Here is a 27,817-nt window from a genome sequence, read left to right as displayed (position 1 = left end):
AGGGCCCATTGGCATATCTGGTGCCAGGGCTTTTTTTATTTTAATAGAAAAGGCCAAGCAGGAACTTATTTGCATATTAGGCCACACCCTCTGACAGCACCTGTTCAGTAGGTTACTTTCCAGAAAGAATAGTACAGTGCCATCAGCTGCATTTCATAGATGTGTATTCTCACACAGCCCAATGAGAGACCTTGTTTTGCCCCCAAAAAAACATGGCCAGAGAGAGCAAGCCATGTGTGGCAAAGCAGGCAGCAGCAGGTCTAACTTCTCCCAGGAGGAGGTGCTCATGTGTGGCTCCATGTTTCTTGCTCTCTTTGCAAGCTTGTTAGAGGCTGGAGGCAGCAAAGAGGACAGAGTGTGAGGTCTGGGAGTGCATGGCTGCCTAGGTGCCTTCCCTCTGCCAGAGACCGGGGGTTTTTTTTGAGCTGGAGCCCTGGCCAAGCCAGCCGGAACTGCATTCCTCCTCAAAAAAAGACCTGTCTGGTACCAAATGTTTGTGCTCTACTTTGGCAGCCTGGCACACTCTTGAAACAGCTACCACACTGAGCATTTTAGAAGATTTTGGTATTTAAATACTGCACCCTTCTTACTTGTACCTGACACCCTTTCTGTAGCTACCAGCGAGTTTCTTAATTGCAGGCTCTGGTGAGCTGGTGGTCATCAGCACACATTTACTGGCAAGTGTGTGGTGACTCCATTCACAACCTGACCATGTATATTCAAGGAGAGGATGAAAAGAGACAGAGCAAAAAGTGATCTTCCTAATCTGAGCCTTGCCTTCTTCACTTGGCACAAGTAGGGCTGGAAATGGGTTGTCCTCCCACAAAAAGGAACAATGGAAATTTGAAAAATCCTGCCTTTGTTGCAAGTGAAAAGAGGAGCTTACTCTCAGATACCCTTTCTCCATCAAAGAGGTTTTTTTTAACCAGCTTCCCCCACCATCATAAATTACTATGCAAATAAGTAAAATTAGTCAGTCGAGCACAATCATCAGTCAGAGGACTGATAAAGCACAAATTAGATAAACATATAACCAATAAGATAGTTTCAGAGAATAGCGATTTTGGTCTGCAACAGAAAGGCTAGATTCGCATCCAGTAGCACCTAAAAGACTTTCAGGGTCTGAGCTTTTAAGAGACAAATATCCTTCCCATATCCCCATAATCTTGTTGGGTCTCTCAGGTGCTTCTGGACTCAAATCTAACATAGCCAACAAAACATTTTAAACCACAAAGTATTCTAAATAAAGTTAAGTTCAACAATACAAAACCTACAATAGCTTAAATCAGTTTTTCAAAAACACACCTACAACATATAAGCTAACATCTATTCACTTGTCACAGCAAACTACATAACTCAAGGTTATTTGCAGTTATCAAATTACACACCTTATACAGACTTCCCGTGTAGCCTTTTCAAAGAAATGCTTCTGGGTTGCCGACCAACTGAGAAAAGGATTACACATTTTAACTCAGGAGAATGCCTACATTCGTTCTTTTATATCAGTAGGCTGAAAGGACATTTACTACCAAAACAACTGTCAAGTATATACTTTAATATTGCTTGGTTTCTTTTTCTGAAAGCAACCCAAAGGCCACAGCAGTAAAAACTGTGAGACTGAAAAGAACAAAAGCAGCCATTTGTTCTGGATCACAACCAAGCAGTTTCAGTAAGGAACATCTAAACAATTTTGGGGTTTACACTAAGACAGTCATTTAAATTTGGCATAGCTAAAGATATACTCTGAAATACATTTAAATTAAAAATATGATAAAACCTGCATTTTAATAGAACATCTACAAGAGCTAACTTCACAAAGTATCTTGAGTCAAACACAGACACCAGTGTTATTTGCCAAAAGACTGATCTAGTCATATCAACTATTATAGGAAGACCTGTGAAACTCACAATGGGGGTGATCCCTCCAATTGCACTCCACAGCAGCAGTGGTGTCTGGGAGCTTCTCTGAACTTGGGAGCAACTCCTGGCATATGCTGCTACAGCTGGGCCTGGAGCTGCTCCCAGGGTCTGTTGCTGTGGCAGCTGCCCTGCAGCAGCAACTGCCCAGGCCCCTCTCCAGCTGTTCCACAGTAAGTGCATTCTCTGTGTATGTGCAGACAACACTTTTCATTTTGTGGGGGAATTTAAACCTCCCCAGTGTATTTTTTTAAAAGTTTTCAGATTTTTCTGTAAACCTAGAGAGATTGCAGAAAATACTATTTGGGGTAAGTGTGTCCCCTATTTGTGGATTTAGGTACCTACAGATAGGGGGCACACTTAGGAATTTGATATATAGATTCTATTGTATTTTTACTAGTAATTTTCTTCTTTCTTCCTTACTTTTTTGTGTCAGTATTCAATTTGGCTTTATTTTATGGCTATAGATTACTATTACAATAAAAAATCCCATTTCTCCATGAAATTCTATTGCCTGAATATTCTTCTATACTAACACAACACTAATCTCTCTGCATTTCACTCTTCTTAGCTGAGTAGACTGTTACATACAATGTAGCTGTTCTTGAGGTTTGAACTGTTGACACATCAAATTTCCATATGTGGAACTGGATTTTTTTTTTTTTAAAGAAACTGACCCAGCTAAACAGACATACCAGAGCCCATTTAAAATCACGTTCTTGGAAAGAATTATATGCAAAAACTATACACATTGCATGCATAAATTAGCACAATATAGGGTTTTTAATTATATACAAATTGTGATAATAAAGTCTGTTAAGTAAGTTCACCGTGTGAACTTACATATGAATATTTAAAATCTCAGCCTTTCAAGTACACAAAGAATCATAGATTCAAAAAATGTTGAATTTCAAGATTAGAAACCTGTAAACTGCTCCCAGATGGGAGCAAGAATCAGAAATCCTCAAGCCTGCATTCTTCTTCCTCAAAAAAAGCTTTTAGACTGAAGCCTTGCCAGATCTAACAAACCACAATTTGTTGTAACATTCAGTAGAATTCTGCAATTCATTTTTGCAAAGCAAGTCTCCAACCCACAGATTAACCTAAGTCTGCAATGAGTATTTGCAAGAAGAAAAACTGGGAAATTATTATCTCATACAGCTGGAATGTTAAAATGAATCACAAGTCTGAGGACTTCCAAAATATTGTGGATGTGGTCTGGCCAAATAACACACACAGATTAACCTAAGTCTGCAATGAGTATTTGCAAGAAGAAAAACTGGGAAATTATTATCTCATACAGCTGGAATGTTAAAATGAATCACAAGTCTGAGGACTTCCAAAATATTGTGGATGTGGTCTGGCCAAATAACACACACTTTGTAGAGTCATCTGAAATTCAGGCACACTCACAGCTTTGAAAATTAAGGCACATCTGTGAAAATGTACTTGGGTACACTCTTTTCACCTTCTGAATTACAATAAAGAACACCACTTAAAATACTTCAGATAGAGATCTGTTCATCATTACCTAACTAACCAAGATGCTGGTTTTCTTCTAGTAATCACACCTATGTCACATGACTTGCAACTATAGCAGTAAAAGTGATACTTTCTGTGTATATTTGTATAACAGGTCCAGTGCATATTTGTATTATTTAGCTCACAGAATGAAAATTTTAGCAATTATATTAATGACACAGATGATTTTTAAAACTTAAAATAAAAGATAAAGTAAAAATTCTACCATAATTAAGAGTGAGCTTACAGATATATCATACTCAAATCCTTTGATTTCTCATGGGTACATGAGCACTGATGCAAATGCAAGCTCCCTCACTCACCTGAGATGTCATTGTGCATATGGATCCCCTTCTTCTTTTAATACTAGTAGATCAGCCTGTGTGAAATAATTCTAAGGCTATATTTATATATTTTAAATTTTACCCAGAAAACACCTGAGATGTCCTTCATTTAAATATCTGGACACTTTTCTCCTAGATAAGCATTAATAAGCATGCCCCCTACCAATATACAACAACAATGTTTAAGAGCACACACTACCTCCTTATACAGAATCCTGATAATTTGTGCTTGATCCAGCACCAGCCACATATTCTACTGATACGTAAAATGGGTTCGATATCCACAGTTGTAACAGAAACACTGGATGAAATGCATTTCCATCTGGAGCCACTAGGTGTACACAGTGTGTGGTTAAAGCAGGCTCAAAGTCAAACTCTCCAAATCAACAAATATCTGAAAATATATTCTCATAGAAAGTAAGGAACATGAAAGTATATCTTTGTGAAGTCAGATCTTTGGGCAAAAGATGATTATATTAGAGTACATTAAAGTTATAAATTAACATCTTTCCTGTAGCACTCTGATTGACCACACCAATATTTTTATAAAAAAAACAACAAATGAAATTATGAGGTACATCACCCCCTTCATGGTACAATAATTTAATATTAAACTCACAGGATAGTAAATGCAAAATTTATTTCAACTGTACATAACAGATACCTTTTAAAAAAACCCACTTAGTTGTTATATGCCACCACAAACAATAAAATGCAAACTGTACAATACAATAAACATTCAGATATACATCTATATTTTGTTTTCAAAAGTCAGTAACTTACTAAAAGATGGCTTCTCCTGTTAACAAATGAAATGCACAATATATAGAATTTTTCCCATTTTTAATGTCATATATACATATTACCGTGTTTTGGCATGATAATGCAAAACACACAATTAATATAGCTTAATGTCAACTTATCATAAATACTAATTGAATGCCAATACCATTTAAGCCATGTGAAAGGGATCAATGATGGCTCACACCTACATTCTAATTCAAATTCTGTACGCCTTCATTATAATACTAGCTGTACACACTTATCTTACAGAATTGCATAACATAAGGTACCATTAATTTAATATAATTGAGTTCCACAAAATTGAAAAAAACACTGAAACTTTGGGGCTCAATACCACCATTTTAACACTGGAATTTCTTTAAAATGCTTGTTACATTAATACTTCAGATCCATTCATAAAAAATCAGCGGTCTGCAACAGTGAAAATACCGGCAGGGAACTTTTTAATTGTAAGGTTACAGGGAAGAAAGTCATGGATTGGACCCTGGTGGTCAATCAGAGGAAGGCACTAATGGTCACAGATCTTTCCTGCATTCCCCTCCTGCCAAGCAGTCTTTTCCAATGCCAGGAAAGTTTATTTCCAGGATTGTGGTAGCTTTTCTGTGGTCCCTGGACCTCTGCTACTAGGGCAATTTCACCCCTTTCCCTCTCCGCACTGTGGCCTCCTGAACTACCTGGCTATCAGACCATGCAGTTCACACAACCCCAAGAATTTTCTGAAGCTGGAAAGGACTAGTGGCTGGAGGAGAACTTAGGACAGATATGTGATCCCTGCATCCATGGATCTTGGGATCCAACCCAGCAGCATGCCATCATTGTGATGATGACCCAACAGCTCTTGCAATAATTAATGGTGGTAAATGTTCAAAGTTTGAATATTCTGTTACAGTTAACAAGCATCCTTCTGAGCGGGAAAGTAAAGTTCTGGGGCAGACACAGAATTTCAAAAGATACATCAAAAAGCAATATAAATGTATTAATTAAATAAATAGCCTTTTCCTTTTTTCCCTTTTGTGTTTGTGTAAACCAGAGAAGTACTGCTAAATCACTGGGACAACGGTTTATGCCTTCACTGTCATCATTAAGAAGGGAATAGTAACTTTGAAAATATGAGAATTAAAAGGCTGATAACTACACTATGAGCATACAAACATTCTCCAGGGGTGGCCAACGGTAGCTCTCCAGATGGCCAATGGCTGGGGCTGATGGGAGTTGTAGGCAAAAAACATCTGGAGAGCTACCATTGGCCACCCCCGTTACCACTTCTTCTCTTGACTAAATAGGTCATAAGATGTGATTGGAGAAGAAGCTCCAAAAAGCTTCCAAGTTTGAGTGGGCAGAATTGAATTTCCTTTAGCTTGCATCCTCTCCAGCTCAGAATGTTCCATCTCAGCTTTCTCAAGCACTCAGGATGAGATACAGGCACTTGTACCCTTTGCCCTCACCACTGATGGAAAAACACCTGAGCAGGGAAGTGTTTTGAGAGGAAAATCCAGCCTGCCCTCTCCCAATTCTCTGATCAAACTTGGTGCCTTCCACAGCTGATTTTTACTTTTTAAACAGGTAAGAGTTCACTACTTGCATTTTCTGTGTCATGTATGCTTTGGACCTTAGCACTCTTTTTAAAAAATATACTGTACTCTGTAAGCTACAAACACACCCTAGTGCCACTGCAATGCCATAATCAGTCTCCCTCAGACTGGAGTAGGGAACTGAGCCTGGCCCTACCAAAACAGGAAGTACCTGAACCAAACTTTGGTGCTGTGCCTTGGTGCTTCCAGCTCACCACTGAGTTGTACAAGATCATATGGAAAGTGGAATAAGTGCCCAGCTGTGACAGCCTTAGAACTCTCTAAAGGTGAGGTTGCCTTTGGAACTTGAAGTTCCAATATTAATTCATTAATCAAGGTCTCAACAGTTCTAGCAGCAAGTCTTCCATATCACTGCAGCCACAGCATGAAAGCAAATACCCTCTTTCTGGCCTAAGGATCAGGCTGTCGGTTAATGCCAGGTTCAGCATACAGATACATCTGGCCTCCAAGCTCTTTGGCTCACTGAATAAGAACCCTCTTTCAAATACTTCTATTTAGTAATGTTTATTTATGAATTACTTTATGTAAAATTAAATGCAAGTAATTTTATGCTGCATATCTTTATATGTCAGTTCCAATACCTTTGCTTAAAACAGTAGGTTACCAATACTATATTCTACAATTAAGCAGTGAAAACTGCAGTCTACCTGTATCATCTGAGGATCTGTAAACATTTATTATCAAGCTGTCAGAAAGCCCTAGGGCTTGATTTAATGTGCTTGTAGTGTTAGAACACTGGGTACAGCAGTTTTAATAAATCTGGTATCTTGTGAAAAAAAATATTGCCTTCTCAGGATTTCTAGTCCTTATTAAAAAAAATTAACTCCTAGTAATTTCTTCCTGCACATCAGAGCTACCTGCAAAATCATCAGATTCTATTTTATAAGAACAGAACAGAAAAAGCATCCCATCTCTTATTCAAGAATACTGGTAATCTAATGTATCAATAGATGCTGGAATAAAAACAACAGGGATCTATGAAATATATAAATTACATGTTGCAGATGTAACCTGAAATATAAAGAGGCATCCCTAATTCTACCATTATGGGCTAAAGGGGGGGGGGGACAAAATAGGAATACATGACTTTGGTACTTTGAAAAATTCGACACCCCCTGCCCTGTGGCCTACAAGGCACAGACTCTTCAAAACCAACATAAATATAAGAAGAAATCATAGATCCCTTTTTGTGAAAACAGGAAGACCATCCCAGATTCTACCTGGAGAAAAGACTTAACAAGAAAATTTTGAGAGTGTCTTGCCTCCAAGAAGAACTTAGGGTTTCTCTCCCACCTTCAGAAAATAGGGATCTATGATTTCTTGTAAGTTTACAGGACGTTGGAATGTCTGCAACTCATGGCCCACAACCCAGAGAAAAACAACAATGAAATACATAAGGGTTTTTGCACATGTCCAGAATATGGCTTAACTTATGCCAAGAAGGAAACTACACATTTATGCTGCAAATTGGTTTTGAAACTCTCCTCAACTTCCTGTGTATCTAGGAGAAAAGAGGATCTGCTGTTCAGGATACACGTCTAACTCCCTCCTGGAGGAGCGGAGCTGATTACAACTCACTGGATTATGGCTGGTTTCTTCTACATTGTAGCATAAAATGGCAAAATCTTACTTTGCCAGCAGTTATTAGAGCAATGAAGAACTTTCCAATTTTTGAAAAATGTACTAGCTCAAACTTTTGAAGTATATTATATGGTAAACTGACAGTAATACCCACCAAACCTGCTTCTTTTTTTAAAAACGAACTTGTAATTGGCCAAGATCGTTAGGCTTTTCTTTAATTATTTTGTTTTTTTGCTGTTCATAAAGCCTGTAAGGCTAAATTATTTCCATGCTCATGGCACAAGTGTTGTTTTACAAAACACGAGTAGGTGCTATAAAAAAGTGGGACTGTGCTGGGGAGGAAAGAATAGCTAAAATGATACTTTAAAAACCCCAGACCATTCAAACTTACATATCAATGCTGCCAGTTTTTATATTAAAAATATCCTGTAGGTTTAGCCCGCCAGGTATGACCGAAGTATCAGAAATTTCTTCCAAAGGTGATTCAAATATCACATTAAAGAGACAAGGAAACTGCAAGAAAACATCTAAGAAAAGCAGGCTGTGATACAACAAGCATTTGTTAAGAAAAGCTCAGAAGTGCATTAGTTCTGGTGAGAGATATACGAGCAACAGCTCTTACGAGATGTAGACCCCATTCTGTAACTATGGGCTGTCCATATACTGTCATAGTCAGAGTCTTCAGAGAGGTCGGAAGGCTCCAAACGAGAAAGGCTACTGCGACGACCCAAGGAGTCTAGACTTGATTGGTCATCATCAGCCAAGACGTGATTATGCATCAGGTCAGTGCCTTGCCATGCTAAGGATGTATGGGTGAAATGAAATGGCAGATGTAGACAGGCAGAGGTGGGATGAGGAGGAGAACATACAGGATAAGCCACAACCAAAACACATGAAACAAAAGCAAAAGGTGACGGGAAGAAAAGGAAAAGAGAAAATATTGTTAAAAAGGCACCAACGTTTGTTATCCCCATTTGGGTTGGGTTTTATATAAAAATTATACTTTTTGCACGTACATTTTTTTTAAAAAAACATAGACACAATAAGATAATTCTTTTTTAAAAAAAAAACTCTTGTTTATAAGGTGCCTCTGTTTACATACTCTGTTTACATACTTTGAAATAGAATTGATTACTTTTGTTAAAAAGATTTTGAAAATAGGTGGTAGAAATTATGCTAATATAATAAATCAAATAGCAGCCTTTTTTAAAAAATGGGGAAAGTCCCATTTTGGCTGTGCTGCTTTGCATTTCCATAAAAGGTGTTTTCTAGAAAGAGCTAATGAGTCAAAACATTGTAAACAGAATCAAGTTGTATTTGTTTTTTTTAAGTATTCTAGATTACTGGATGGTGAGTGCATTGCTAAGCAGGTCTACTCAGAATCCTAGTCAGATCTAGTAAATGGAACTTACTCCCAAGAAAGTTTTATCAGAATTGCGCTATCCAGCTATCCCTTACCCAGGACTATCATTTACTCCCTCTAAAGCACCTTTAAAGGAAACACTCATTCTGGCATAGTATTTCCACAATGTTGCTAGAGTGCCTCACAACGTCTACAACACCCCCAAAAGATCAGTGAGTAGGAGCCAGCACTTTACTATCCTACCTAATGACTTTTCTTCTTCTTTTTTTGGGGGGGGGGGATATGTGAGGAAGAAGGGGGGGGTCTTGCATTAGTTCTACATTTATTTTGGAAAAAAGGGGGGACTCTGAAAATGACCTGAGGTCAGAGAAAATCATCTAAGCAACTGCAAACTTAACTATGCAGACAGGTAACATACTAACTGGGCCTATCCAGTAAAAAAGTAGATTATGTGAGAGTGTCAATAGGTCAGTAATTCATATGTGCAGTCTGCGGCCTGTTGTGTGTTTGCAAAGTGCCATCAAATCATAGCCAACTTATGGAGACTCCAGCAAGGGGCTTTCAATGCCAGTGAAAGCAGAGGTGGCTTGATTCTGCCTTCCTCTGCAGTCTTCCTTGGTAGTCTCCCTTCCAAGTACCAATTCTCTGTGCCCCCTGGAAACAACCATATGAACAACCCCATATGATATTAGACTGTATGAGCTGGTTTAACTACGACATCACAAACCCTGTGAAAAAGAAATTTTATGACAACTTGGGGTAGAACCACATGGGGTTATAAAAAGCTTTGCAACATGGAGCTCTCTCTATGCAATTATGTTTTCAGTGATCCCCCATTTCAAATATGGCATATGAGAACTGAGCCAAAATTCTGTGCCCACTAATGGATTCCCCACTGATTTTAATGGAAGGAACCAAGTGTATGCTGTGTTGATAAGTACTAATTATTTTACCTTGACCTCAAAAGCAAAATGATTTACTAGATTTAAGAGAGCTGGGCTGCATCCATTTGTTTCTCCAGTTCTTTCAACGTTACTTCAGGGTCTTTTCACATAATCAGTCAATGGGACACTACAAAAAAAGTCTAGACTTTGGGCAGTGTACCTCAGACAGACCTTATTCAGTGAAGGCATCACAACATCTTGACGACATATAAGAGGCAAGACAGTCTTGCTGAACAAAAAGGTTGGTGTAGGTATGCTGTCTTTCTTATTTCCATCCTAATACAGCCAGGTGTGCATTCCATGTAGAAGGCAACATATCTCTTAAAGGGAGGGTTTTCTAGATGTCTTCAATTTAAGTGCAAAGTTAGCTAAGCACTCCCAATGTTGGAGATTAAAAACAAACAAGGGGAATGCCACAGGCATACACAGTTAGTTCAGGTGCAATGTTCTCAACAACCCAAACTACAGTTAGTGATTAGAAATATGCTGCAAGCTCAATGTGTTCCCTCCTTACTATCCCCTCCCTATAGCACTCAAATTTCATCCTGCCCATCCTCAAACAGCAACCTGAAATTACATGTGAAGAAAGAAAAGGGGGCAATCAAAATATGTGAGTAGAAGGGAAGCACATTGAGCCTAACAATGCGTTTCAACCAAGCCAGGCATTTGTGGCTGCTAGCCATGGTGACTAAAGGGAACCTCCACATTCAGACACTGCCAGCCTCTGAATCCAAGTGCCAGGAGGCAACATCAGGGGAAGCCTTGGCCTCTGTTGTTGAACCTCCAGAGGAACTGGTTGGCTATAGCGTGAGAGAGAGTGCTGGACTTGATGGACCACTGGTCTGATCCAACAGGGCTCTTATGTTCTTAAGCCACAATCTAAAGATTTGTTAAAATAAAGAAATAAAAAACTACAGAGGTTCATAGATCTAAAGGAGCTAGACTGCCTCCTTGGGATGAAATTACCACCAAGGAGAAAGAAAACGCGGTGTTCATCACCGCTCACTGTATCAAAACCCAATATACGAAGATTGTCATGAGAGCAGCGAATGAACTACCTCTAGGAAGAATAGCATTTTCCCCACAGACACAAAATATACATTTTAGTGCTGAGAAAAATGCAATAGTCCCTCCTGAAGAGTAGCAAATCCTTGAAGGAAGGCGTTTAGATTGTACGTAACAAAGGAGAAATAAATGCACACTTGCTGCACAACAAACCAATCCTACCGAAAGGCCCTGAGAGCAGCAGATAGCGCACAGAGAAGAAGACTTAGAAGAAAATAACAAAAACAGATGCTCTCATTTCCCAGCAACTTTGTCACAAAATGTACCTTCCATTTGGAAACTCCTGTCCTATCTCTGATGTCACTGAATGTCAGCCCACAGAGTCCCTCAGTCATGCTGAATTTGCTTTGCTGGAAGCAGCAGCTCCAAAAGAACAACTGGAGATGCTACTAGCAGAATTGCCAGGTCTGCACAAGGAGGGACAGGGACATGAACACAGAACTGATGGCAGTCAGCAGACAAAGAAACTGCATCACATGAAAGGGTACTCTTGTATGGACTCTTGAGGCCAGGGTACAACATTTCCCTGTTTGATAAATATAAAATATTATATGTACATAGGTCTTGTTCCCATATCAAAAGGCCAAAGCCAATTTCTTTTGTCCATTATGGTTTTAAAAATTACATGTGAATAGATGGAGAAAAATTATATATAATTTGAACAATATCAGCAGCCTGGGGGAAAAAAGAAGCCGTGCATCTAAATGCTATTATCTTTGTTTTCATTGCAAATAAATGCAAATAAAAGCTGTCATTCTTAAATGTGAGCAATGAAATTTACTGCACTATGTATATTTACAAAATATACATAGAAAGGAGGGACAGGCAAAAAAGCAAAAAATATTTTACGCCAGTTGTGTGTTTGTAAGCACACATATTTACATTAACTTTTAAAAGTACGCTTCAAAACACATTTGTCATCACCTTGTATTTTTTAAAAAAATTACACACACCAACTGAGCACAGTTGTGCCATTTAAAGCACCAGCAATTTTATTTTATATTTTCTCTCCCACCCTGTACAATCATTCAAAAATATCCTGTACAAGATTATTGTAGGACTGTGAACAGTAACATTTGAGGACAAGGTTTGAATCAGCAGAAATTCATAACATAGCCTAAACAGAAACATATAAAACTATAACACAGCAAGAGACAATTTTACCACTTTGATACCAATAGTTTGTTGTTATGGTTCACAGAGTGTTTATGAACCTTCTCATAAAAGCCAGAAAATCTAAGTATCAAAAGACTACAAAGTAGTCCTACAATAAATTACCACTAATAATGAATGGCTAAATCTCATAGTATTCATGCATGAACTCTAACTGAGGTTTAAAATAAAAAGTAGAATGATAATCAATTGCCAGTCCAATACATTTGGTATAGAAATGTCTACATGCCACTGTATTCATTAACCAACATATCTAACAAAACAGTTAAGCATTAAGGAGCTTAATGGATGAATACCCACCAGTATCTACATCAATTTCTGCCAATAATACTATTCGATAATTTATAATTTGATAATTTGGAGCCTAATGCTATTAACTAGGTTTATGATTAATGGCAAAACTGTGCAAACTGGAACATACCAGAGAGAGTGTATTTCCTCCCTTATGCAGCTATATAACACATGCTGGCAGATTCTCCTGCTAGGTGCAATGCTTTACTTACAATAGAGGATCTCCACCATTGCAGCCTTGTTTAAGATTAAATAATCTGGGTCCCCAAGACACAGTGTAAGTTGGGTATATATCCGAGTAACTCAAAACAGCAGCTTTGCTAAACATACAGATATGTACAAAATACATGTATCTTCTTCTGGAATAAAGGGGAATTATTAAAAAGAAATATTTAATCTGCTATGAACTGTTTATAGCCAGTTACATATTCTCTTAATGGAAAAAAGTCTCTTAAATGTTTTTTTAAGTACATCTCTATTAAAAAAACAAACAAAAACAAAATACAGAGGTCTAAACCAAAAGGCTGAAATACTAAGTGAGCTAAATTCCATATGTACACTTACCATTTCTATCTATAACTAAAAGTAATCAATATCATGTATTGCTGAGTAAAAGATTTATACAAATTTCATATTATGATAGTTTTGCAAACCCAACTCTAAAACCTGGTGAGCATCCACAACTCTGCGGGATTGGCACAACATCAGGAAACTGGACAGCCTGCAACAATTGCAGGTTGACTGTTCCAGCACTGGAAGTTTTAACACTGGGGCGGAAACTCTTGGGCCTTCAATTGCCAAGCGTTGTGCTATGAGAGTAGCTGGTGTACCCTGAAAAATTAACCCAGTGTGTTGGATGCATCTACCATTCTAAGCTCCTCCATGCAGCACTAATACCTTCTAACTTCCAATACATAGACAGTGACAACATTCTGAGGGAAGGGGAAATAAGAATGCTTTGGCAGGTGCTCAACACTGTCAGTGAGAGAACCTACAAGCATGGGGTGTTCCCAGAAGCAACATGCTAACACAAAAATACCCTCCTACTTCTTGGCCTGTGCAGATTATACAAAAGGGGAGGCCATATTAACTAGGCTACTCCAGAAGGATGCCGGCACACTCTCTTCTAGAAGCTAATCCATAAAACATGTATCTACCTTCCTGACTTCAGTGAAATGTGAAGCCAGCTTTAAACCACCCCCATCCCCTCTCCTATCTCCCAAATGTGAGAAATTTGGGGACCCTGGCGTAGGGTCAGCTCAGCAGATTGCAATTCACACTCCTGAATGATCTGTGAGCCTTTTCATGAAATTATATAAATCAGAACTAAATGGAATTTGAAGTACATTTGGTCACAAAAACAAAAAACGGAATATGAGAATAGATTTCTCAGACTATACTAATACCATACCATGACAGCTCCTGCAGTATTACCATAGTATATGTGGTATTGCTGAATCAGTATCACAGGCATGAAAGTGCACAAAGAACTATAAAAAGTAACGGGCTAAAAGGCAAGCATTTACCTATTCTTTTCTTTAAGAGTTTACATGTATATTATTTCCAGCACTTAGATCTCTACAATTAGCTGAAACACTCAAAGAAGACTAGCAATGTCGCCAATGCTGTACTTTTATTTTTATGCCAATAAAGGTATTTGGATTTGGACTAGCAATACTATTTGCTGAATTAATAGGACAGCAACAATTGTTTACTTTTTTCAAAACTTACTTGAATTTAACGTTTGGCGTGTTTTGGCACTTGTACAGTAAGCTTCAATAACTTTTAGAATCTGAGCATCTTCTTCTAATGCAGCTGTACCTGTGTAAAACAAAAATCCAATACATTGTAAGAGGAGTTCAACAGGCTTTTGTATTTTGAAAAGAACTTAAAGGCCAAAAACAAAGTGCATGATTCCATTCTACTGTAGGACTACTGTAATTTTTCCTCTTTTTGGTTTCCTGTTTTTTTCTTGGCTGAGCAGCCCCTTTTCTTCTTTGTCTCTCTCTCTCTCTCTGTCCCATCCAGTTGTTCAAATTCATATAGATATACACTGAGTCAACCTAAGGAATTGAAGGACCAACTAAAATCCTTCATTTGTCTTTTCTGATAATGGCACATTAGATGCTGATGGTAATTCAAAACTAACAAACCTCTTTATTTCACTTTTGAGGGGATATCGTCAGATACCTATCAGGTTTAGGACTTAGAGAATAGGCAACAAGAATGAGGTAACTTTTTATAACTTCATATAAACAACAGATAATTTTTCACAAACAAGTAGGTGTTTTGTTATACAGACAGGTCTTTAAATCAGGAGAGAAATTTCTTGAGTTTCTGCTTAAATAAACAAACAAGCTTTTTTCTCTCAGATACTTAAGTTGGTGAAGGCAAGTTCCAATATCCCTTCTTAATCACTTAATAGTGATCATCCCCCTTTTACTAAAAGCTATTTCCCTCAGACTTGATAGAGATTATACCCCTTTACTAGAAGCGATATCCCTCAGAAAAAGGCCACTTGTCCCGCTTTCATAACTCAGGATCCTTCTTGATCCTCTCATTCCACTTATCTCGCCACACTCAACTGTCAGTCTTAACTGCCACTCTCATCTACAGAATTCTATTTCAATCCTTTGCCACTCAAGATTCTCAGACCGAGTTACAATATTAACCATTTATTGTGTGTTACAGCTAAACTGCACAATGCTATAAAAATGCAGATGATCTTCAGACCAGTCCTATATGCATATCTGTGACAGCAGATAAAGGGCTATGTGGCCACAGGATTCTATGCTTGGATCTAACCAGTGATTTTAAATGCTTCTCTGGGGTAAGCCAACTTCATAGCTTTTATTGAAAGGCAAGGTACACATAACAAATAAATAAATGAAAAGGGAAGAAATATATTAAAATGATAGAAGCCTGCCAGGGATTGCAAGGCAGAATACAGATACCTGTTTGGAGTGTGATAAGCAGTTTCTTGAGAGATTGAATAATCTATATTTGTAGCCTGATCCTATGCTAATTTACCTGAAAAGTCAGTTCTAGTGAGGTTAATAGGGCTGGAAGTACTACGGCCATTACGTTTAAAAAAGTAACACTTAGAACTGCAGTCCTATATGTATTTACATGGGAATAATCCCAACTGAACCAACTGGGACTTGCTTCTGAGCAAACATGCATAAAATCAGGCTGCAAGAGGGTAACACCAACTTATTGCCCCTAATTAATTTGTATTAGTGAACGAGTGCCAATTACACTTTTCTCTTAAAGACCTTTAAAATTACAACTGGCATAAAACAGCAGGTTTCCAAATACAATCAGTCTTTTAAAGACAGACAGCTGAAACAAAATTATTAGCGGTTATACTGCATGTTGTAAATTGTGAATTCTCTGAGATGTATGCTTGACAAACAAGTGCAGCAGCCTGAAGTTGTCACAGCCCCTGTTCAAGCTGCATTACTACAAAGGCATAATACCCACTTCTGAAAATAGCTGAGAATACCAATGTTTGGGTAAGCAAGAGGAATCCTCTGCTCCCCTATATTACAAACACACTTACTTTTTCTCAGTGCAAACTCTTCTTCTGATGGTTTCCGTTCAGGTTTTCGCTTGGGCAGCAATTTTTTCATTGTTTTAGGGCTTTTGCTGAGATCCTAGGAGGACAAAGCACAAAGAGAACTTGTTTGTTCCACATCCTGCAAGATGGCTGCTTATCTCCTGCAAAAAACACCTACGCAAAAGAATCTTGCATCTTCTTCAAAACTTACAGATTTACTGAGGCATAACATCAGTGAACTAAAGTCCACCAAACCCACATTATTTTGAATTATGATTAGATACTACTAACTCTGGTTCACACAAAACTGTTTAGCTCCCTTCCTGAGCCTTTTTTACACTGTCTCCTATCAGTACATTGCAGCATGCCAGTGTTAAAACTACAACAGAATCTAAAAGACATTGTTTAGTTCACTTTGGCTAACAAAAGTCAACTTGCAGAAAGCAGCTGCCATAATCATCTGCTAAACGAAGCAGTGGTTTTCTGTAGGGTGAGCACCACCTCTGAGAAACCAAGAGTCCAATGTGGCACTTCCCTCTGCTGCTGCTGCTGCTATCAACTGACAAAGTTAATAATGTGACATTTTACATTCATTTGGGATACTTAAATTTCTGTTAAGAAGAGACCAACAGACACACACAAAGTCTGCTTACCTATAAATGATGTTCTTCAAGTGGTGACTTGCGCAGTCACACCAATGGGCTCAACACTTGCTCAGAGTCTCAATTCATAATGTTCCAGAGCAAGGTTTTTAGATAGGAAAGCATGGGGCAGTAGATTAACATGTCAGACTTGGAGATGGAAGATTAAAACTCAAATCTCCATTTTGCCACAGAAGCTTTTTGTCACACCCTACCTCCTCACCAGGGGGACCTGATTGGGGAGGTCTGGGGGTAGTCTGGGTCGAGTCCTAGCCGTGGCGAGACAGGATACTTATTGAGTAACAGTTAGCCACTCTTCCTCAGCCTAGTTCACCTCATACACTATGCAAGGATTAAAATGGAGGACACGAGAATGATGTATGCTATTCCAAACTCTTTGGAGGAAGGGCAGGATTAAAATGTACTAAATAAGTAAACAAAACCGTTCTCCATATCTCTCACCTAAGTCTCAGTCAGATTCAGCTGTAGTACTGCACTGGACCAACAGGCAGCAGATCACGGCTGAACTGTCACCAAAACAGGAGGAGGATTCATTTGGCTTGAGGTCAGAGGAACCAGCAGATGGCTGTTGCAGACAAGGCTTAGTTGACACCAATAACATGGTCAATACCAAGACAGCCATGGCTACAAACTCAGTCAGTAGAGCCAAAGCAGACATGGTTCCAGACACCATGGCTAATGGAGCTGCAGAGAAAGACACTGCAGCTTTTTGCCCCAAGGACTGGTTTCAAGAGGCTAGTCTATAGAGTGAGGGTACCAGAGACTGAGGCTGATTCCACAGTAGCCTTTGCTCCGGATCCACGGCTTATTTCCCCTGGGGCAGATGTCGGTTTCCACATGTTCTGCCCCGCATCGTCTGTTTGCCCTGCCTCTAAAGTGGGGTCGCCCCACACCAAGCAGATCCTCATTTTGTGGGAAGTTTATTTTTGTTCCTGGCTCGGGGCTCTAGATTTCTGAGCAGAACTCATACGAACTCGCTGTCAAGCTTCCACAGCAGCAGAACACACCCACAGAAATTCCACACCCATGATTCCGCCCTGTTATTCGTCATAGATTTCCCAACTTGCCCACCTCTACGAATTTTTTTTTAAAAAATGCATTTTGTGTTACAACGTAACCTTTTAAAATGTAACGCGATTACCCTTCTCGTTCCTGCATCCTACGAATGCATCGTTATGTGCTTCTGCCCGCCCCCACTCTTTGTTTTCCACGTGAATTTAAAAGGGTAACCTTTTAAAAAAGAAGGGAGCGGAACAACAGAAAATCATACTCTGCATGGTGGTATGAGGGATGAGCCAATCAGGATGCAGCTGGGATGTGCATGGCTGCTGCACTAATCAATATTCATTTCCCCTCCCCTCCCCCCCAAAAATTTGCATTGCTACGTTATAACATAACCACACATATGTAAAAAAAGAGGGGGGCACGTCCGAGGAAGGGAGGAGGGAGGGGAAAATTGCTCTGATTCTTAGGGCTAATTTATATTATTTCTCTTTTAGAACAGTGTATCAGAATTTTTGTTTGTTTTTTTGTATTGACATACTCAAATGGGGGATATTGGCTGTTTGTCTTATTGCATATACCAACCCATTCTATGGCAAACTATATGGATGTTATAATCTCTTGAGTAAACGTGCCCTCTATTTAAACTAACAAAGCCAGAATGTTACCTAGATTTATGGCACCCCTACGACAGCAGTCTGTTTTTTATCACCTTGTGTTTTTTCAGCCATTTTGTCCTACACTAACAAACACAGATCCTATCTGTGATTCTTTTAATCCGCTAAAAACATTTGCATGATTCCACACTGCAAACTTATATTAAGAATTGCTGCGTCCATTCCCATTTGTTTGATGAAGTCTGCTTAAGAGCATACGAAAGCTTACATTCTGAATAAAACTTAGTTGGTCTTAAAGGTGCATTTATCTACTGCTTTGTTCTATTGCTTCAGACCAACACGGCTGCCTACTGGGATCTGTTTAAGAATATAGCTAGGCAAGGCAAACCACACCTCTCTCAGATTCAACCCATTCCCCCAGATCTGCAGTATGGATGTAATAATACTAACCCACCTTTTGTGGTAAGGATTCCTGATGCAGTGCTCTGAACATGCTATCATAAAGATGGTCAAAGAGAAGAGGCATCTATCATTCAAGCTAAAAGCCTGGTTAATTTCCACAGTACTGACTACTAAAATAATGATTTGTTAGCTTTAAAAAAATAATCTCATTTTGTTAGTTATGACAGTTCAACACTAGCTGAACTCTAGTTTAAAATGCCCACACTCTGCGACACAGTTACAACACAGGATGCACTGAGACTTCAGAGAGGGCTACTCATTCTCACCTCTTTGTAACAGAGCGCTGCTGAAGGCCGCAGTGGTGGTGCCGGTCGCAAACAGCTCAAACTCCATGGCTTAGGAGTCTTAGGAGGCTCCAGGGGTCCCCAGTTTATAGTAGTGTGAGGCGTCCCATGATGTGAAGGATGTGGAAGAGTGTGGTATACTGGAGTCAGTGGTATTTGCTTGCTATCTGAGTGTTTGCTGGACGGTGTTACAGGATGAGAAGGAAGCTGCCAAGTGAGCAATGATTTACAGAAGAAAAAAAAATGACAGAAAAATGACAGTTGTATACGAGATTATGCCAGTTAGCCATCAACATCATCATCATTATTATTACTCTGCTACACAGCCTGGGGCCAGGTTTAAACCAGTTAAACGCATCTGTCAACAGTGTGGCTTTGATCCTTTCTAGAATTGCTGTAGCAACAAGGAAGAGGTGCAATTTCACTGCTTCCTCCAAAGGCAGTCCAGAAATAGCTGAGAATAGGGGAATCAGAGGTCCCCTATGGGAGGGGTGGAAGGAAAAAAAATCAGTAAAGTTTGTCTCACTTTCCTAGCAGCAAGAAGCGGGGTGGGAGGAGGACCATGACCAATCTTACTTCCTATGAGCCAACACTTTTGCACATGACTTTTGCACATCAATTCATACATTGCAAAGTTGCTGTGCTTCCATAATATCCCAAACTGCACCATTGCATCTGTCAACAGGATTGCTATGGCTCAAGCAAATGTCATAGCTAGTTCCCGTGACAATGACCCGACCCCCCCCCCCCTTTAACAGAGGAGCAATGCCAGCTTGACAATAAGCTGTGTCATCTTCCTGGTCCACACTCCTGTTCAAACATCAGCAAGACAGGATGCAACTGATCCTACGGAGGCATGATCTACGGTGGCTCAGTGGTAGAGCATCTGCTTGGGAAGCAGAAGGTCCCAGGTTCAATTCCTGGCATCTCCAAAAAAAAAAAGGGTCCAGGCAAATAGGTGTGAAAAACCTCAGCTTGAGACCCTGGAGAGCCGCTGCCAGTCTGAGAAGACAATACTGACTTTGATGGACCAAGGGTCTGATTCAGTATAAGGCAGCTTCATATGTTCATACTCTGCTCTGCCAGGATATGACTCTGTAAAATTTCTACTGTTCACTCAACTTTATCAACTGAAGGCACTTTCTATACAAACATTTCCATCCTTGGACTAATGACACGCGCCACATGTTGCTTTGCCCTGTAGCTTTAGAGAAGCTGAAAGAAAAGCAGTATAAGGAAAGCCCTGTTACTCTTCCAATTGCAGCATGGATAATATGCAGCAGAAATACAGAAGAGATTCTACCAGCTTCCAAGGGCATGTGCTCAGGACAGCTTCAGACTTAATCTCAGATATTTAAATAGCTGAATGGAAAGGCAGTTTTCCGTATCAGACAATGCAGCATCAACAGAGCTGAGATGATATGAAAACATTTTCATAAATGTTTTCAACAGTGCAGAAAATTGACAAGGGGGAAGGGGGTAGAACCATACTTCAGCATTCCTGTTTATCTTTACTGCCAACAAGTGGCAACCTCATTCTCAATTATTTGTATTTGCCCTCAGCGACATGATTTGACTAGCAAAATTTGACTAGCTCCACTGCAACATCATACCACTCATTGAATAAGCTTGGTTTTCTATCCAGCGGTGGCTCTCCAGATGTTTTTTGCCTACAACTCCCATCAGCCCCAGCCAGCATGGCCAATGGCTGGGCCTGATGGAAGTTGTAGACAAAAACCATCTGGAGAGCTACTGTTGGCCACCCCGAACCGATTTACAGAAAACTGAATTATTCTGACAGGCCTTTAATACCTAAATGGGAGAGGACTGCCACTCTACAATGCTGAGCGGCGTCACTCATGAGGATCATGAGGAATTATGATCACCATAGCATCACTGTCAGAAGAAAGTAAGTTATGATCCTGCCTATACTGAAATTTTGAGTAGCACCATGAAATGTATTTTAACTGTTAATTTTATTGTTTTTAAACTGTAACCTTAAATTGTGTTTTTAAATTGACTGTTAGCCGCCTTGAGTCCACTTGCGGAGAGGGCGGGATAGAAAACTAAAGTAATACATAATACATAATAAAATAAATAATATACACCATAATCTAATTTGATCCAAACACTGAAATTAGAAAATATTTAATTCTGCCCCAAACTAAGAAATATATTAGCACATATCCAGCTACATAGTTCTGTTAGCAGATTGACAGCAATATCCTCCTTCTCACAGCAGCTCCACCACCATTCATTGTCCCCTGTGCTGATCCTGAGAGTTCAATGATACCCCAAGAGCTGCAGCAGAAGGAGGGAATGGTAAAGTCCCACACCGTCAAGTCAACAGTTAGGTTGGAAACATGTTGCTATATTGCATGAGAGTTCAGCTGATATTTCTGGATTTTCATACACTACAGCACAAACCCAAACATGCTGGAATTCTTTTACAGTGAAATCAACAGACTGCATGATACAATAGACTTATTTATAACATTAACAGCTGTTCCTCCAACACACACACACTCCCATACTGTGCTCGCTTTAAGCCAGGTGGTCCCTTACCGTGTGAGATGGCACAGAATGAGGTTTAATAGTGGGAGTCCCAATAGTTGTTACTTTGGTTTGTTTCTGCAGATGGTCCACCCATTCATGCAGATCTTGTTGGTTGTTACAGGATACTAATATTCGTTCAATCATATTTCCTAGATCAAAGCACAAAATTCAAAAGGAAAAAGGTAAATGTGATTCCATTTCTAGCTGTTAAGAATTCTTTCACAAGCAACACACCATATGCTAATATCATTTATGTTCCCCAGATGGACAAGTTATGCTTCTTAACTGATCAGCATTCTTCTACAACCTTCTACTTCAAATCTGACTATCAGAATCTGATAATAATAGTGAACTTCTGGTTAAGAATTGTGCTTTTTTTGTACCCCTGGCTTTGGAGGAGAAGATGAAATCGGATTTATACCCTGCCCTTCACTCCGAGTGGCTTACAATCTCCTTTCCCTTCCTCTCCCCACAACAGACACCCTGTGAGGTAGGTGGGACTGAGAGAGCTCTGAGAGAACTGCTCCTGAGAACAGCTATGAGCGAACTGTGACTGACCCAAGATCACCCAGCAGCTTGTGGAAGAATGAGGAATCAAATCTGATTCTCCCAGATTAGAGTCCACCACTCTTAATGACTACACCAAACTGGTTCTCATCTGTTGTGTTACTTTGGTCCACCTACATCTTTTCAGAGATGAGTAACATTCCTTTCTGGGCAACTGATGACAGAATCTATGGGAAACCAACAAGTTAAAATGCACAATCCTCGCGTTTCTTTCCCTATTGAACATAACTATGTGTACAAGATGATGGCCATGGTGTAGTGAAGTGCTGTCACATATTACAGCATGAGCATAGTACATCAGACAGATGCTTGACTTTCTAGTGTATTAAAAACTGCAGTTGATGCAGGACAAGAGTCCCACTGTGGTGCTGGTGGGTACCATGCTGCTCGTCACCACTCTTCCTGGTGCCCACAAAGTGTTTTTAGACAGTGTGAAAGGGCTCCTGTCCAGCAAGGTTTCTGATTGGCCTCTATATACCTGACTGGTTGCGTGAATTAAAATCTTGTTGTTTCACTAGTGTTGCTTTTATTCTTTCCCACACCACTATCTCACTATATTTTTAAATTATGTATTTTGGGTTTCCTTTGTGTGTGTAGCTCTGCCTTCTGTGGTAGCCATTTTGCACTTGTGCCCACCACTCTGCGTAAGAATTCGAGAGGTGCCCACGGGCTCGGGGACCCCTAATGCAGCATGTTAGTTTTAAGTTGGTGCTGTGTGCTGATTAAAATCAGTAGAAATAATATACAAATACTGATAGACCGTCTACTGTTAATAGCTTAGCCTGCCAGGAGCTCTTATTCAAAGCAGAACAGGGCATCCATTTAAAAGTGACTAATAAATAGAGCATGATAAATAGGATCACTTCAACTTGCTCATTTTTTATTGTAACAATTCTTTTAGGGGACTCTGTAGAGCAGATGCTGCTTGCCTGAAGAATATGGGGACATGCACAGAAAGACAGGAACACAAGCGGATATTACCTGATATTTCAAATGCATTTCTGTGATTTTCACTGTCTTCTAGCTTTGTGATGGTCATCCCTGTCAGTGGTAGTTTTCCCTAAAAGCAAACATATAAAAGATATTCTAGCAAATTAAACACCACCACCAAAAAAGAAAAAAAAGAATAGATTGGTTGCAGGCTCTGATGACCAGCTTGGAGTCTTTATAGATCTTAATCTATGTAACTTTAAAAAAAATGTGTGTGTTCCTTTAATTTCTAAACACTGGATCTCTTGTTCTTATGAATTTTAACATAATCTTTTCCTGCACAGTCTAAAGCTAATTTGTTATATATACTCCTTGGGAAAAAAATAAATGAAGTACATGCATCACTATTCTGAACAGGTTTTTCCCCCTAATACAGTGAAACATGGTTTGTAGCAAAAAAAATTCCTTTTCTTTCAATAACGAGTGAAGTTTCAATAATGCAAAGCTGTATCCAGAAACACTGAGAAACAAGATGGTAACAACCCAGAACAATTCAGAGGTGGGTATAAAAGGAAGGCCTCTAACCAGAGGGTAGGTACAGAGGACAAGCCTCTCTGTGATTTTTTTCTACATGCCATTTGCACACGTGTGCTTTGGCTAAGGATTTATTCTATCTTCTAAACACAATATATCTTGGAAAATACTCTTGGCCAGGGCATTCAGAACTGTTGCAAATATGTCTGAAACAGCAGTTGCATAAATGTCATAAGCATTCCTTGGGTCTGCTCCATGTTTTCTACCCCTCCCTCTAACATCCAATTGCATTCCTTTACTTGACACACCATCTGAGGCAACATGTTTTGGTTTAGTTCTTCAGGGGCAAGGGAAAGGCCTCTCCCTGTCCAACGTGTACAAGACAGCACTTTAGTCTGAGGATTCTTGTTGGTCGTTCTGTGACTGTGCACTTGCAGGCTATCCAACTCACAAAACAGTGCACTATGGCATTTTAAGAACAGCAAGAATAGCTATGCTATCCACCAGCCCACACTCAGTACTCATTTCACACACACACACAATTACTTGCACAGACTTTACAGGATTCATACAATGTTGTTAGGGTACACTTGGCAATATAGCCATTGATGTTCAATAATATTTTGCATTGTACAGACGCTGCCTGTTATGATTCGAAATACTTAAACACACAGCTACCATAAATGTTCAATGAAAGCTTTTTCAGGATTTACAGGAACATCTCAAGACCAGAAGATAGTTTAAAGGAAGCCAGAGACCCAAATTAAATTAAAAACCCCTTTTACCTGATAGATAAACCCACTCATTCTAGGGCTGGCAGACAACATGAGCAAAGTGTTTGGAAACAGAAGAAGGTATCGTTCATTCTTTTCCTTATAAAAAGAGAGAGAAATAACACAACACAATTAAATCATGTGACAAAGCAAGTTAAAAATTCACATGGCATACTGTGGTCACAAACACTGTCCATTCTTTCTAACTTTAGCAATCCTCAACTAAACTTAAGGCATTTTTCAAACCAGAAGTCCAGCCATTTTTGGATTTGTTTTGAAGCAGAGATGCAAATTCTATAAGAAGTCTATCCTAAAATATTTTATATACATGGCAAAACAATAGAAATGGGGAAGGGGCTTGGGAAAAAGGAGATGCCCAATCCTGTTCCAACGTGCATGAATAAACGCTATACTGGACTTCAAGAACATCCTGTTAAGACTTTGCAAAAAAACAGGGACCAAAATAACAAACATTTGCAAATATTGCTTTGGGGGATTCCTTTGGCAGGTTTCATCCATCCCTAACATTTCACTTTCATAAAGAAGACCAAAAAAGTAAAGAACAGAAAACACTGAAGTCAGTGGGTTTAGACTTGAATAGCGCTGCATACACGGCATGGCTAGAAAAGCAAAACGGTATTACCTCGCTACCAGCACACTGTATCATGACTTGTGACATGTAAATAACTGTCCCAAGTGTCTTAATGTCCTCTCCTTCCCAGCAGCGGATAGCTTCTGTTAGTATCTGGAGTTCAAGTTCCTTTCTTTTTCGTACTTCTTGACATTGTGCCTGTTGGACAAGGAGAAAATAACATTGCACAAAGTGCAAGGTCAACCAACCAGAAGTTATTCAGTACTATGTCTTGCAATGCCGCATTATGTCCATTTTCTTTTAATATACCTGTTAGCATATTCTGCTTCTCACAGAAACAGCCATAACCCGGACTCTATAGACAACCACATTCCAAGCAGCTTACAGGTTGCACAGGATGGCAAAGAAGCACAGTGAAAATACATTTAGTATAACAAGTATTAATTTATTTATTAATGAAAATTTGCAATGTAACAAAAAATACATTATTAATTTTATTTCAGTTGTAGCAAGATTGCTCATTGTCCAATGTTGGAAGAACACTGAAGAGATTTCTTTGGACAGGTGGCATATTAAATTAAGGAATATAGTGGCTCTTGAAAAATTAACAAATAAGATTAGATCAATTCAGGAGAGAAAAAAGAAAGATGATTTTAAGATAGCTTGGAATAGTGTTATAATTTATTTAATGAAATTTCCAGAATACAGATCGTTTTAAAATGTTCTTTAGTTGGATGGAAACCCTTATCTGAAAATTTGACTAAGGTATGGAATAGCTATATTAGATGTTACTATCTACAAGAAGTGGTTTTAATGAATTTGTCTAAATTATAGCAAACTGGATGGAAACTCCCCCCCTTTCCCCCCATTCTTTCTTCTTACTATTTACTTGTTCTTGTTTATAATTTTTTGCTTACACATGTGTTTTTTTCTTGATTGGAACAATGCCATAATATGAGGGTACTATCTATAGACTGGATAAAAAATTATGAGATGGTTTTGTTATGTTTTGCTTTCTTCTGTTGGTACCCATTGCGTATGTGAAAAATAAATAAAAATAATTTTAAAAACACGTCTGAGGCAATTTCTGTCCTGACGGCCACTTCTTGAGGTTCAAGCAGAAAAATCCTGGTACATGACATTTGCTCTAGAATATCTATCAAGTAATTTTTCTTTGCATCCCTCCCCCCCTTTTTTTTTTTAATGTTTCCTTCATTTCTCACTCCTCTACTGCATTAGGTCCATCTCAGAGAGCCAATGTGGTATACTGGTTACACTGCTGGCTTGGGATCCAGGCTTGAATCCCACTTCTGCCATGAAAGCTTGCTGGTATAAATGAATAAATAAAACTGTAAATCGATGGGCAAGGACTGTCTATGGAAGTATTCTATGGCCACTCTGCTGTAGGTGACTGACCTGAATTAATATTTATGAATTACAAGGACTGCACCAGCCTAACATGTAACTCATTTTTTAAACCACATTCAATGACAACTTTCTCAAAAACCATCTTCAGGCTTAACAAGCTAAACATTTAATATGCTATCCAATCTATACTTTCTTGTAAGGCTTGCTGACCAGAGAGAGGGAGATTCTGGCAACAAAATTCTGGGACACCCAGGGGAGGCACAAAATGGGACCAATCACATGATCTATGTTTATGTGTTTGGAGTCTTGAGGGGAGCCAGAGGGTTCTTTCTGACTGAGGATCTGGGGCAGGTCTCAGCATCTCTGCCGTCAACGAACACCCTACAGCAGATTCTCACATTTCCCATATTCCAACCAAAAGACACCAAACACAATAAAAGTTTTGTACCTCATACTGTGAGATCAGAACGGAATAAGAACATAAGAGAAGCCATGTTGGATCAGGCCAATGACCCATCCAGTCCTACACTCTGTGTCATACAGTGGCCAAAAAAACCCAAGTGCCATCAGGAGGTTCACAGGTGGGACTAGAAGCCCTTCCACTTTGCCCCCCCCCCCCAAGCACCAAGAATACAGACCATCACTGCCCCAGACAGAGAGTTCCAACAATATGCTGTGGCTAATAGCCACCGATGGACCTCTGCTCCATATTTTCATCCAATCCCCTCTTGAAGCTGTCCATACTTGTAGCCACCGCCACCTCCTGTGGCAGTGAATTCCACATGTTAATCACCCTTTGGGTGAAGAAGTACTTCCTTTTATCCGTTCTAACCCGACTGCTCAGCAATTTCATTGAATGCCCACGAGTTCTTGTATTATGAGAAAAGCAGAAAAGTACTTATTTCTCTTCTTTCTCCATCTCATGCATAATCTTGTAAACCTCTATCATGTCACCCCGCAGTCAACGTTTCTCCAATCTAAACAGCCCCAAGCGTTTTAACCTTTCTTCATAGGGAAAGTGTTCCAAACCTTTAATCATTCTAGTTGCCCTTTTCTGGACTTTTTCCAATGCTATAATATCCTTTTGGAGGTGCAGTGACCAGAACATAGAATAGAAAATACTCAACTAGCTAAGGACACAAATCCAGACAACCATAGAGTTGTTTCCAGAATTGGTTTGCCCTTGAATCAAGTTAAATTTAACCAAACAAGATTAAAGCTCTGATTTAAATGTGTAAAAGATGACTGCACGAAAAGCACTTGCAAGTCTTATACTCTACAAAGCAAGATTCCCATTTAAAATCAAGCTACTTAAA

At 39.2% G+C, this 27,817-nt stretch overlaps 1 protein-coding gene across 6 annotated transcripts in view; it reads right to left on the bottom strand.

The window, feature by feature from the left end:
* The window catches only part of ARHGEF7 (Rho guanine nucleotide exchange factor 7), a 143,743-nt gene that overhangs the window by 21,017 nt on the left and 94,909 nt on the right, over positions 1–27,817 (bottom strand). For 3 of the 6 annotated variants that reach the window (XM_060233704.1, XM_060233703.1, XM_060233705.1), the window contains 8 exons: positions 25,185–25,331; positions 24,554–24,640; positions 23,286–23,364; positions 21,747–21,886; positions 19,164–19,388; positions 16,158–16,251; positions 14,327–14,416; positions 8,382–8,558 (listed from right to left, as the gene is read on the bottom strand). In XM_060233704.1, coding sequence (XP_060089687.1) covers positions 8,382–8,558; positions 14,327–14,416; positions 16,158–16,251; positions 19,164–19,388; positions 21,747–21,886; positions 23,286–23,364; positions 24,554–24,640; positions 25,185–25,331 — 1,039 coding nt within the window. The remainder of the gene's footprint in view (positions 1–8,381; positions 8,559–14,326; positions 14,417–16,157; positions 16,252–19,163; positions 19,389–21,746; positions 21,887–23,285; positions 23,365–24,553; positions 24,641–25,184; positions 25,332–27,817) is intronic. The other 3 variants (XM_060233708.1, XM_060233709.1, XM_060233707.1) reach the window with 1 other exon arrangement.

The sequence above is a fragment of the Heteronotia binoei genome, chromosome 3 (genome assembly GCF_032191835.1).
Source record: "Heteronotia binoei isolate CCM8104 ecotype False Entrance Well chromosome 3, APGP_CSIRO_Hbin_v1, whole genome shotgun sequence".
In the NCBI taxonomy this organism is placed as follows: Eukaryota; Metazoa; Chordata; class Lepidosauria; order Squamata; family Gekkonidae; genus Heteronotia; species Heteronotia binoei.
This window is presented reverse-complemented; position numbering and strand designations above follow the sequence as displayed.